The 12868-nt window shown below is 38.9% G+C and overlaps 1 protein-coding gene, 1 long non-coding RNA gene, 1 other non-coding gene and 1 pseudogene across 5 annotated transcripts; 1 reads left to right on the top strand and 3 right to left on the bottom strand.

The window, feature by feature from the left end:
* Positions 1-3772: 3772 nt before the first annotated feature.
* TRNAP-AGG (transfer RNA proline (anticodon AGG)) lies at positions 3773-3844 on the bottom strand. The gene has a single exon. It is a non-coding gene; the product is annotated as a tRNA-Pro (tRNA).
* Positions 3845-4615: 771 nt separating this feature from the next.
* Positions 4616-6351, bottom strand: LOC104597691 (GATA transcription factor 7-like). Its single transcript, XM_010259394.3, has 2 exons — positions 6070-6351; positions 4616-5694 (listed from the first exon to the last, which is right to left on the bottom strand). The coding sequence occupies exons 1-2, from the start codon at positions 6205-6207 to the stop codon at positions 5032-5034; spliced, it is 801 nt and encodes a 266-aa protein (XP_010257696.1). The 5' UTR covers positions 6208-6351; the 3' UTR covers positions 4616-5031.
* A 231-nt stretch (positions 6352-6582) lies between these two features.
* LOC148790068 (uncharacterized) lies at positions 6583-12461 on the bottom strand. Of its 3 annotated transcripts, XR_016078854.1 has the most exons (8): positions 11698-12461; positions 11540-11589; positions 11325-11441; positions 11093-11185; positions 10899-11000; positions 10604-10702; positions 10396-10515; positions 6583-8477 (listed from the first exon to the last, which is right to left on the bottom strand). It is a non-coding gene; the product is annotated as an uncharacterized LOC148790068 (long non-coding RNA). The 3 variants fall into 3 exon arrangements; XR_016078855.1 differs by lacking the exon at positions 6583-8477 and having other exon boundaries at positions 9347-10702; positions 11698-12238; XR_016078856.1 differs by lacking the exon at positions 6583-8477 and having other exon boundaries at positions 9347-11000; positions 11698-12239.
* LOC148790069 (growth-regulating factor 5-like) lies at positions 8473-9753 on the top strand (annotated as a pseudogene).
* Positions 12462-12868: the final 407 nt, after the last annotated feature.

The following is a 12868-nucleotide window of genomic DNA, read 5'->3' as shown; positions in this document are numbered from 1 at the left end:
TAATGAATGCACAATACTAGAGATGTACCCAATATTTTATTTTTTATAAATATATAACATTAGATGTGTGCCCAAAATTTTCTCTATCTTTTTTTGTGATTCTTTGTATTTTCTATTATTAAAAAATTTATCATTTGACTATGACATCATTTAATTTCTAGGTAGATTTTGAATTTGGCATTCCATTTTTATCATTAACAAAAATACTTCTTACATTTCATAGTTATTTATTATTTAATTATGACATTATTTATTAATCCATTTGACCCCAAATGGTCAAATTGCTTGCCCACCACCGGGAGGGAAGAAAATGGTTTTGTTTTCAAAATATTTATTTTTATACTATTAAAATTAATATTGTGAATTTAATTACAAGAATTTAATGATGAGAAAAATATATCTTGAATACAGGATTTAATGAGAGAAAATAGGAAAACATTTTTATTTTCAATTGGTTTTAAATTTTACATTCCATTTCCGTCATTAATAAAAACATTTATTACTTATCATACTTATTATTATTTAATATGCATGTTAAAAATGTTTCCAAGTTTTTTCATTTTATCTATTTTTTTAATTTTATTATTTAGTCGTGGCAACATGGATTGGCCCATTTGACCACAAATGATTTAATTTTTTACCATCACCTAGATGAAAACACTATTTTTTCTAGGTAGATTTTAAAAGTATAAGCTCTTAGATATTGGAATTATTAATTTATTAAGTATGGATTTAATTAGTAGAACTTAATGATGAGGAGAAACAAAAATGACTTAAATATATGATTCGATGCACATGAATGCATGTTAATAACTTAAATGTTGTATTTAATGAGAGAGAATTGAATGAATTGAATATCTTTAAATAACCTATTTTCAACTCATTTAATATCAAGAACCAATTACCCTATTTGCCCTCATTTTTTATCAATAAATTTAAATATAAAGGGATAAATTTTATCCTTAAAAACTTCCAGAAATATTCTTGAGGTCATTTATGCTTTTTAAATACTGTGTAATCTAATACTGTCTTGCAACAAACCATGTTCATGGAAGATTGGAGGATAAAATAGTTTTTTTTTGTGGATTAATTAGTGAATGAATTGTATTGGACCAAGTCCCCTTGGTATGAACCAGTAACCCCCCGAATGGGGTCAATTATTTTCTAATTCTATGGGAGAAATGCAAAAGACACACTTAAGACAGGGAGTTGACATAAAAAAGAGACCACGCACAGGCTGAGCTTGGTTGTCTCCTTTCTGATGGTGCACTACTTCTATGCTAGGCCTCCAATTTCAAATCTGTTAACGTCATACTTGAATGTTTTGTCTGTGGTTTCCTTCTCACTGAATCAATGAAATGGACGATACAACTTACAATTATAAATGCTGATTGATGAAGGCTGTTTAGTCAAGTAATTACTAACATACCCACTCAATATTATACTAGAGAGAATGTGAGGTTTGCAACTCAAACAAACTCCACATTTGGGAATTGGGAGTCCCAAACACAAAGCTAAGGTAAAAATCTACTGGACGACTGTGCCTGGTTAAACCGACTGTACCCTACAAGGCTACAGGTTTGGTTGGGGAATTGTACATATGTAAAGGTGTAAAACAACTGACGGCAACTGTTGCCTGGAAAATTAACATAGTACTTACTCTTCACTACTTCTACTGCTGTCAATAGATCGGGTCCTGAGTCTCCTGAGTCCTGACCTGATAAGAAAACACACCCAGTTCTGTGTTCTGACCTACACACTCTAGGGGTTGTAAGTAAATGATCAGAACCTACTCTATTGTTTATTGGGCTTGTGGGGTCTCACCTCATTATAATAATAGATATCCTCATATATAGCCATGCCCATGTTTGTTTTGATTCTAAATTAAACCTGCTAATTCTCTCTCTCTCTCTCACATGTGAATCTCAACCTTATTTTGATCGGAAGTTGAAGCCAAATTACTAGAGAAGTTGAAGGAATTCTCAAACCCCAATAGATTGTTTATTCATTTAATGGTACAATAGGCCCACAACTTGGCAATCCAAACCTGATGAAGTGGTGGAAACAAAAAGATATGGATTCCAAGTTCCAACAGGTTGGCCGGGTTTGGGTATAGAAATTCGAACCCCCCCTATTCCCACCATTTCTTATCTGCAACTGTCAACCACCAGACCCACCTGGGTCCAAATCATTCATCACCCTTGTTAATGTTCTGACTCCACCCCTGCCCCCACTTCTCTCTCTGAAATAATTCTCCTTGGTGGGACCTTGCTCATGAGGCAGACAAGAGTAATAGTTATGCACCAAGAGACTCAATCATGCACCTTCCACAACACCCCCAGCAAGGCACCATGACTACAACCTACTTGTGCTAAGCTCCATTTATCATCGTTGTGATATTCCACATTAATCTAACCATCTCTCCCACTACCCAAACAAGCCCTGATATTGAAAAGCCATACAATTATAGTAGAGGCAGCACTTTAATTTGGATGATGGATCTTTTATTTATATCAAAAGTGACTGATCTTTAGGTCTATATTTAAATTTCAATTAGTGGGGACATCAAAGTTGTTTATTAAGGAGATTAAAGTAAAGAAGCACCATCTTTTGAAACATCCATCCCGCCATATTACAGTAGATTGGCCAACTCTCTTGTCACAAACAAGCTGGAAATCAATCTCAGTCAGTCTGCACTCTCATTAGGGCATCAATATTTATTAAATTAATAACAAAACCTAAGCTTCCCAACTGATAGACGTGGCTACTGACCATCGTCTGATGAACCCCATACCCATAGGAATGATAGAGATAGATGTCCAACTCCAATCAAACCCCAAATCCAGCTGCTGGCCACCAGAAGATAGGAAGCAAGTGTGTCGGCAGCCATGCTGAGTGTTCTGAAGTGGGTGTCTGCTTTTTTTTTTTTTTTTTCTAACTAATTTATTTATCAAAAGGGGGTGGGGTGCATAGTTAACACCCGGCGTCATTTATTAGAAAGGGGGGGACAAACCAAGGTCCCAAGGGTAGCTGTCCTCTAATAATATTCCTTTTTATCTTTCATGTTTCAAATTTCAAAAGTTCGAATTTGAGAACAACTCAACTGAACAACCATTTGTTTTGTATTGATGGAGCCAGAAGGGAGGAGGGAGGAGGGAGGAGGGAGGAGGGAGGAGGGAGGGAACCCAAATCCCTGCCTGCCTCTCTGTCCTTCCTTCTGTCATGCACTCATGTTCACGCACAACAGCACAAGCCTCCTTGAAAAAGATGTCTTCTATTTTTGCTTCTCAAAATTGAAAAAAAAAAAAAGAAACCAAGAGTCAAGAGTAACATATTAAATAAATAATTGCTTATCTGCTTCCCAATTGCCAGTTTTGGATTAACATCTTACATGTGGAATCATTACGGAGAAACATGCAGATAATATTGAGTTTAATGTTTTCTTTTTGGCAACTCAAGAATATGTCTGAAATTCTAAACCAGAGTGCCCATCCAAAAATTAAAGGAAAAAAAAAAAAGGTTCTAAGCCAGGGAATCCTGTTCCAAACCAGCAAAATCCAATTGGAAAATGCCATCAGCAGCCTTTTTCTTTCAAGCTACTCAAGTTACATAAAAACCCTTATTCAGTGTTCACAAATTAAGCAAATTATTAGTAAATCTTTGAATTTTTACCCCTTACTGATCAAGATAAATTGATGGTGCTGCAGCCAAAGCGAGAATCATACTAACAGTTAATAAAAAGGGTAAAATAATAGACTTTAAGCTCAGTAATGGGGCATTCCGAGAATTGAACTCGGGACCTCTCGCACCCTAAGCGAGAATCATACCACTAGACCAAATGCCCTTTTTGTTTAGCCTGCTCTTCATTACTTTTAATAATTGGGCTTGTGCCAAAATCACATCCCACAAAATAATAAGTTCGAAATTCAAAATTCAAGACACAAGATTTTAAATGCTATGCAAAACAATAAAAAAAAGAAGTGACTCATTCTGGGGAGGCATTAGAGGGTTTTTTTCTTTCCTTCATTTTATTATTATTATTATTTTTTGCTGAAGATTTACTTTAATCGCTATTACCCGTTTGTCTTAAGCATAAAGTTGTTAACTTAAACCAGGATTTGTCAAATTGTCATTCCTTGAAAAGTGCATGCCCTAAACAAGAAAGGATGGGCATTTGCCATTCAAAGAATTTGGGGGGTACTTTCAACAGTCTTCATAAAAGAAGAAGAGGACATGAGTCAAAACACTACTGTTGTCCATTTTCATGCGAATCACAATTGCTGGAAGGATGAAAAACGATCACGTGCATGCAGATTGCAGAGGATTTAAAGTATAACTGCAACCCATCAACTCTCAAAAGAAGGGGCTAACAAGTCAAAACATAAAAGAATATCACCTCTCTTTATGATGCATTTCATCAATATCTTTTGACCACAAGTAAGTCAGCTTTTGGTGATGCTGTGAACTGTGCAGTGAATATCTCCATGGCTCGGTCAGTTAGTTTTCTAGAAAGAAAAAACCTTTCAACTGAAACAATATGCAACAAAGAGTAGAGGAAATTTGGAAATTTGAGAGAGAGAGAGAGAGAACCAAACGAAAGAAAGAAAAAACTTAATTTTGATAATCTAACTGTATTCTTTTTTGTGTATATAATTTCTGTTACCAAATAAAGATGAACAAACAAACCCTTTTTAATCTAACTGGTGGAGTGGAATAAACAACGATTCTGAGATGTAGGACTGTTTCTTTCCTTTCTGAATATTACATAGAATAAAAAATCAACCAAAGAATGAAATATCAACAAACATCCCCGACTAGCAAAGAGAAAGAAAATAGAAAAGAATCCCCCCAAAAGAATAAAAGAGGAAGCTCAGATCCATTTAAACACTAGTTACAAAATTGAAAAGAACCCACATTATGTATATATTATAGCAAAATCCCTCAAGTAGACTCTACACAGAGTTACAGATTTTCTCATTTTCTTTCTTCCTTTCTTTTTTTCTCTACATGGGTAGAATAAATTCAGAGTTTCTATTCACTAGAAACAGAAGAGAGCATTCTCATCTCCAGAACTTTCTTGTGAGAGTTGGAGTGCTTATAGCTCACAAAAGTGGGGCTTTTGGCGGGCCTATACTCGGGAAGCAACCTGCCCGACTTGAATCTCACCCCACATGCATTGCACAGGGTTTTGGGACCCAAAGGTCCTGCCCTCCACTGTGGGGTCTTCTGTGATAGACAATGGGTGCACCTCCTGGGCTGTCCAATGCTACCCTCCACTACGCTGCTCGAGCTGCCTGTTCTGTCCTTGCCCACCATCTTCTCCTCTGCTTTTTCTTCTTCATTTCTGCTGCTGCTGCTGTTCTCTTTTTTGGGTACAATGAGCTCACTGTCGGCCAACCAGTAAGTCTGGTGGAGTAAAGGAGGGTCGGAGGAGGTCACATGGAGAGGTTGGTTTTGTGGGTCTTGGTGAGACCAACTAATTAAAGGGGTGGTTGTGCTCCTTTTTCTTTTGCTTCTGGCCTTGCCTGGAATCACAAACTCTTGTAGACATGGCGTTTGGTGGATCTTTTTTGAGGGTTTGGGTGCTTGGTTTTCTTGGTCTTGGATATTTGTGGGTAGTGGTACGCAGTTCCCAGTGCTGGATAAACAGTCTTCTACAAAGATTGACAGCCATTCCAAGCTAACATCACCTTCCTGCATGTAAGAAGACCACACATTCTTCAACAGGCGGAATCACAAAGCAAAAACCTTTAAGAGACAGCCGACGATAGAAGCTGGATAAATAATCTAGACAAATAACGCAAATAGTAGAACATCTACTCTTTCCTTGATAGAAAGAACCAGAGGAAACGAAAAAGAAATAAAACCCACTACAAAAGTTTGCAAAAGAAAAACAACAGAAGATTCAAAATAACCAGAGAGCGAGCGCGCGCGCGCGCGAGAGAGAGAGAGAGAGCACTCACAAGTCACAAAAGAAAATTAGAAAACCCGTGTATGAAACGGAAAGGTTAAACCCACAAGTGAAACTTCAAGTAGCAAAAATGAGCTAGAAGAAGAAAAACTACTCACTGTATTCTCGCAAGAAAAAAGGTCATCCAGAGAAGTAGAAAAGGCCCCAAGCTTAGGACAGGCCGGCGAAATAACTTGCTCCGGCGGGAGCTCTGAGGGCAAGCCAGCGGAAACTGACACATTCGGGAAGAAATCCATAGTCAAAAAGATACTGAACTACCAGAAGAAGAAGAAAGAAGGAAGCGGAACAGAAAAACAAGTCCCTCCCACCTATCCAACGCTCTTTATGGCCTCGTTTTCTGTCGGCAGAGTATGCAAAAACAAAACTATCGAAATAATCAGCAAGGACTGCAACCCCACATCTCTCTCTCCCCAAAATTAATATATATATTATATATGCTTCAATTTATACATTTCTGATTTCCCCCAATTTATACATCCCCCCAAGCAATGCTAGTAGACCACGAGTTTATGCAGCTCTTATATTCCCTCACCTTCAGAGTTCAAACATGGTGGGGACAGGCGTCACGCCCAATTTTGTTTTCTAGTGGGTCCCGTCATGTGTGTATTTGGGTGGGCGATGAATTCAAAAGTTGCATAAATTCGTCGTTTACTACAATTCTTTCCCCACTCCTCTTCCCTTTGTTTAGTATTATACCATGAAATGATTTCCCCCTCTTCATACATTACAATTTACACATATGGATTATGGAATACAAAAATGCGGGACCCACCTGAACTGATGCAACGTTCCAAATGTGCGGTTAACTATGAATTTCTAAGAGATATAAGCCAAAAAAAAAGGAAATTATATGTGTTTTGGACCGTTGAAATTGAATAGGTGCGGAATTGGTTGAACTATGTGGCTGGCTTATTGGTGGATAACAGACTCCTCTAATGAACACGCAATTCAGCAATTAAGCATCTGACACCCTACTTAATTGCTTATTCACTAAAAAAAAGCTGAAAAGCATTTAGGCTCAGCCAATTCAGCCGTGATCAAATGAACCCATGCGGGATTGGGCAAAATCCCATATTTTATTTGAGAAATGCCAATAAACAACGACTTTTATTATGCAACTCTCAGTTTTCTTTACCCTAAAACAAAGTGAGATCCATGTCTAAATGTGTCTTCTTAAACATGAGCCTTGACTGATGATTAGGGAGTCTTCCTCCTTTATAGATGTGCCCAAATCATTCCCATTCTTATCAGTTATCATCTTAGAAATAAATACAGTAATATTATAGAAAAGTGGGCCTGCTTTTGTAGGCCTAGTAATTACCTCTCTTCCTCCGAGTCACACTTCTTCTACTGAGTCCCTTGATTGACCCTCTCTTGTATAGGATGCTTGGGAGTATAGGTATTTGAGCACAAAAGGATGAATCAAAAAAACGCAAATACGTACGCAATAAACACTTCTTTTGAGAAAGCCCAAATTTTCGGCTTCTACAAAATGTTTTCTTTTCTTTTTAGTCGGGCTTCTCTAAAATGAGTCTATTTTGTTGAAAAAGCGCTTATTGGTCCAAATGCCTATATTGGCCTTTTCTGATGCTTTTGAAATCTTTTAAGCAAGGTTCAAAGTATTGATATATCGTGCCAATGGCTTATCGATACGATCCTTCAGGGGTTATATCGGGTCAGCCACTAGTTCAGAGGATAGCCGGGCCTTAAATCGATCTTTCTGAACCAGTTCGGAAAAAAAATAAATAAAACTTAAAAAAAAATGTACCAACACATGGCATACCAGCCTGTATCGATATTTAGAACCTTGCTTTTAAGTGCCTTTCCCAATAAACACTTAAAAAAAGCACTACCAAACACGGGCTTACTAAAGAAGCAGCTAAATTGCAAGCACCCAAATTGGGTTTGTATTTCCATTTTCAAATAGCCAAAGTTTTAATCCATCATGAAAAAACAGGGGTGATCAAATGTTTAAACAAATGGTCCATTGATATGGATATCTGGTGTAGACTGTTAAAAACTTAAAATGGGGTTGGAGCTTGTAATGGAATGAAACAAACACTTAAAATGCTTACTGTGTGGTAGACAAGTGGGCGATGATCCATTGAAAGGGGGGACCCCTGATTGGGACTGGTCGCTTGATAACCATGTGCACTAATTGATCCGTAGTACTTGTTTGAAGAACAACAGTGTGCAAATTACAAAAAAAACAGGACATCACTTCATTCATCTATTCACTGCACAGGTTGCGGCTAGGGATTGGTTCATCTCGGACACCACTTGATGCATGGTATCTACAGTTCTACTACCAGCTTGGCTTTTAAGAAAGGGGAAAGAAAAAGCTTGTGCAACCGGTAAAACTTTGGGCTGACAAGCTTGTCCACTTCATTTTAGAAATGCCCATACGGTTGAATTCAATTCCAATTCGTTTCTCAGGCTTCAAATGGCCGGGAACCTCTAAACATTTCACATTCTTGTATTTTTCAAGCGGTTCTTCTGATCTTGTCTGCACAAAGTGATGAGAATGAACATTGGATTTTCCTTGTTGCCGTTGTTTTAATTCCAATAACAGAAATTGTACACGTGGCAACTTGTTTTGGTGCTGAACCCAAAAAAAAATGTTGGGGTGTTCTTTCTCCTTTCCCTCCATTTTTAATCCTCGGTTCTTCACCGCATGTTTTCAGAGAAGCCCAAAGCCCTTGTATAGTTCTACTCTTCTATCATCAATTCATCATCATTATATAAAGGGTAAATTATAAAAACCCCGTGCTATGGGGTCTGTGACAAAGACCCCTGTACTTTATTTCACGATAAAGACCCTCTTGTACTATGACCGTGAGACAAAAACCCCCTTTAGTTAACTTTTCGTTGAAATCTACCATTATAATATTTTTTAGTCTCCATACTACCCTTGTCTTGAATCGATTTTTCAGTGGTAAAAATAAGATCCGAGTATCTGTTGTTGCAGTTAGGTGGGGCTGTTTTCAGATGAGTTTTGGCAAGAAAACAGACCCCAAACCAGGGAGATGCAGGAGAACGGATAAAAAGAAATGGAGATGCTCGAAAGAAGCATGCCCAGATTCAAAGTACTACGAGAGACATGCATAGGGGTAGAAACCGTTCAAGAAAATCTGTGGAAGTTATTACGGCGAACACCTCTACAATAATCTCATCAATACCCATAAACCCCTCTGCCATTACCAACAACTCCTGCAAATTCCTCTTCTTACTCCCTTCACTCTCTTCATCAGTTGCTGCTGAAACCAATCACCAACACCATTCTTATTACAACATCCCAAATCATGAATTCCTTTATCCCCATTCGTCCTCTTCTAGACTTCGTGGCGATTTACACTGCTAGCTCAATCCAAACAGAGGAGCTGCTCTGCTTTACAAGGTGACTACTCTCAGCCGCAGTTGCAAAGCCTGACATTTCAAAACAGCAAAAACAGTAGCAAGAGCAGCACTACTTTGTTTTGGGTGCCGACTTCAAATCCGAAAGGCCGCAGAAGATGGAGAGAGAAGAGGAACCCCAACAACCTCTTCGCCACTTCTTCGACGAGTGGCCACCAAAGAGCAGAGACTCGTGGCTCAATTTGGAGGACGACCGATCAAACCAGGCCTCATTCTCCACAACCCAGCTCTCGATCTCCACTCCTATGCCATCTCTCGACTTCGCAATCTCCAATTTCCGAACCCAGAATGGTAATTTGATTCCATCGAGAGAACAAATGAGGATGATATTGCAAATATTGTTCCTTTGTATGTATACTATACGGTGAATAGTTCATCTGAATTAGCTCATTTTTTCCTGATAAAGAAAGATTGGCTAAGCCTAGGAGTATAGGTAGAATGTCAGAATCAGTTTGTGTTGTTTTACTTCGAAGAATCTTTCGGTTATTTGAGAAACCTATGCATGAGTTCCATGGCATAGTGGTGAGGCCTTGGATTTATCATGGTCGAATAATAAGGTTAAGATGGCTCTTATAGAAGAAAGTGCATTTTCCTGTCTGTTGGTCAACTTTGTTACTATTAGCTGCTGCAATGAGTTGTGGCGGCTATGGCTGAGAGGAACGGAAAATAGAAGAAAGCGGGAAGAAAAAAGGGGAAGGGGAAGAAAACAAATTGGAGGAGAGAGAGAGAAAAATGTGAAGGAATCTGAGGTAGAAGGGATTACCGCTGCTATTGTTCTGTTCGTATGTCGTGAGGTCAGGAAAGATGATCAGTATTTATTTTCCAATTGTTTATTACAAGGATAATATGGAGATTAAAAAATACTACGAAAGAGGGTCTTTATCTCATGGTGATAGGGTCTTGTTGCAAAACAAAGTACAGGGGTCTTTGTAATTTACCCTTATATAAAAGCGGGGATAAGGGTCTTATTATGGACATATTATACTGAAAAAGAAGAGAAATTTAAAAACCTTCTCGCTGGATCATCACTGCTATGAATAATGCTATTATGTTGAAATTTGCCCGTTAATGGAGAGAGGGTGGCAACTGGCAAGAGTGAGGCTCTGTCTCTGTGATGGGGACCATGGGGTCTGGATTCATAATACAGAATCAGGATTCGTAATAGATGTTCTGTCTGTGATGACTAACTAAGACAGTTGGAAGTAAGAAAGAGATTACTGTTCGGTTTCTTCGGTAATCTCCTGCAACACTAAATACTGAAGAGCCGTGGAGAATTTTGCAGATCGCTTGTCAGAATGAAGGATCCCGATCCATCCCCTAAATCCAAAGACTCAATCTAATTACATTCTTTTATAAGTCAAAACGAAGAAAAAAGAAACTGGGCGGAATTGGCGAAGTCTGGGAAAAGATTGAAAAGTTGCTAATAAACATGGATGGATTAAGAAAAAATGGGTTGGAGGGTTTTAGGGATTTGGGTTAGGGTTAGGGTTATTAATACATCTTGTAAACTAACCTTCGACGGTAAAAATGGAGGGAATCCATCTCTTCTAGATGAACAATAACCTTGGAGTATCGCCATGGTGGGTATCAGATAACAAGAGCTTGCAAGGCTCTCCTGACGACATATAAAGAGCTAAGAATCAGAAGAAAACAACCAAACAGCACTCCATGCATCGAAAATGTAGACTATGGGAACAGAACAGTTACTTGGCATGGGTGATGGCATCCCGGCACAAGGCCAGAGTTCGAACCATGGCAAGGTCTCTTCCTCTTGGATTACTCAGTCTCTCTTTACAATTCCTGCAAATAGAAGTGTGGATTATTCATCATTTCCTCTCTCTTAGAGTTTAGAGGTTGGAGCAACAAAGGCAAAATCAAAACTGGGGTAGTTCTCAGTTCTGAGGAGCACAAACACAAACACATGACTGACTTGACTTACTTGTCATCGAAGAAATCTCCGAAATCATCGATTACAACGGCTGCTGGGTAGGTTCCGAGTTGGTGCAGGTGAAATCCAGCCAAGTACTTGTTGATCCCCTCGTAATCTTCTACATACCTGGCAACGAATAGAAACGCTTGGATAGGTGTAAATTGTTAATAAGGAAAAGGGAATTTCTTGATATCCCAGTGGACAATGCTCTCAGTCACACTCACTTCATCCGTATCCGTATTCAGTTAAACACATCCGACGAGGCATCGATGCCCTGCAAGCAGCATTCAAAAATGAATTACTGATTACATTACATACAGATACAGGTTAAAATGGAAAGAAAAACAGAGAGAGAAAGAGAGTAGTAATAAATGTAGAATACCTGGGTTAAGTAAGGGGGTTTGGACTCTAACTTGCGGCGGTTGCAGATGAAGACGACATGACGATGGGCAGAGCTAGTGTAAGCGGAATTAAAAGCGAACTGGAAGAGGAGAGATGTCTTCCCGCAGGAGGGAGGCCCTGAAGTGAAAGGAGCATCATTTGGCTGCTGCTGCATTTCTTTTCCTTCTCGATTTGTTGTTTCGTGGATAAGAAAAAGAACCTTCCTACCATTCTCCCAGCAATTTGGTTGCGAACGTTAAGCAGGGTTTGGGGTTTGCCGAATTCACAGGAACTAAAGAACAAATGAACTCCGAGTAAGTTACACTAATCTGATTCATTTCAAGTTTTCAACTGTACCAGTAGCACTAGGATTGCAATTTGCAAGTTGGGCGGGAGGGAAGTGGTCTTAGTTTTAGAAATTTGTAAATTTTGAATGGGCCTGCATCCGATGTTGTTGAAGGGCCCGTTTGGGAGTGGGAGGTATGAGGGTTGAGCTGCTGATAAGCTCTGGATCAGCTAAGCTGCTTCAGCGACTTTGAAGATTCTACTTTGGCTACCGGTTTTCGGGTCAGTAGTTAAATTATCCGGTCCAATGGATAGTACATTATACATAATTTTAAAAATAAAAAATGGCTAAAACTATTGTCCGGGTCAAATAGGTCAATGGATCAACCACCCACGTCAGCAGGTCACTCACCAAGCCAACTGTTTTTTGGCAAAAGAACAATTCAGGGGTGAAACAAAACCGGTTGCCTGAATACTTTTCAGGCCAAACGGTCCAACCTTTTGGGTCAGGAACGGTTGCCATTGTTCAACTAGCTGAAGATCGTTTACATAGCAGAAAAAGGAAGACAGATGTCCGGGTCTGGGTCTAGTAGGCACAGCATAGTAATTACACTCAATTGCGGTGAACAGAAGTGGCAATGTAATTGTAATGTATGTATTTTTCAGGCGAGGAATTGTTGGTGATTGAAAGAATCACTTGAACAAACCGCTAAGTGCTAAACCATGAACAGAAAATCAGTTGCTTTTCAGCTTTTCTGGGTTGGTTTTAATTTTAAAAACAATAGCAATTAACCCAACACCAGGCTTCAGCCATTAAGCAGCTCACAACCTTCCTCCTGGCCCCGGCCAAAAGACATACAGTTCAGCCACTTTAGCTCTCATTAGTC

Source organism: Nelumbo nucifera, chromosome 7, assembly GCF_055504915.1.
Source record: "Nelumbo nucifera cultivar China Antique chromosome 7, China Antique-T2T, whole genome shotgun sequence".
Classification (NCBI taxonomy): Eukaryota; Viridiplantae; Streptophyta; class Magnoliopsida; order Proteales; family Nelumbonaceae; genus Nelumbo; species Nelumbo nucifera.
The sequence above is the reverse complement of the archived record's forward strand: the minus strand, read 5'-3'. Positions and strand labels throughout refer to the sequence as shown.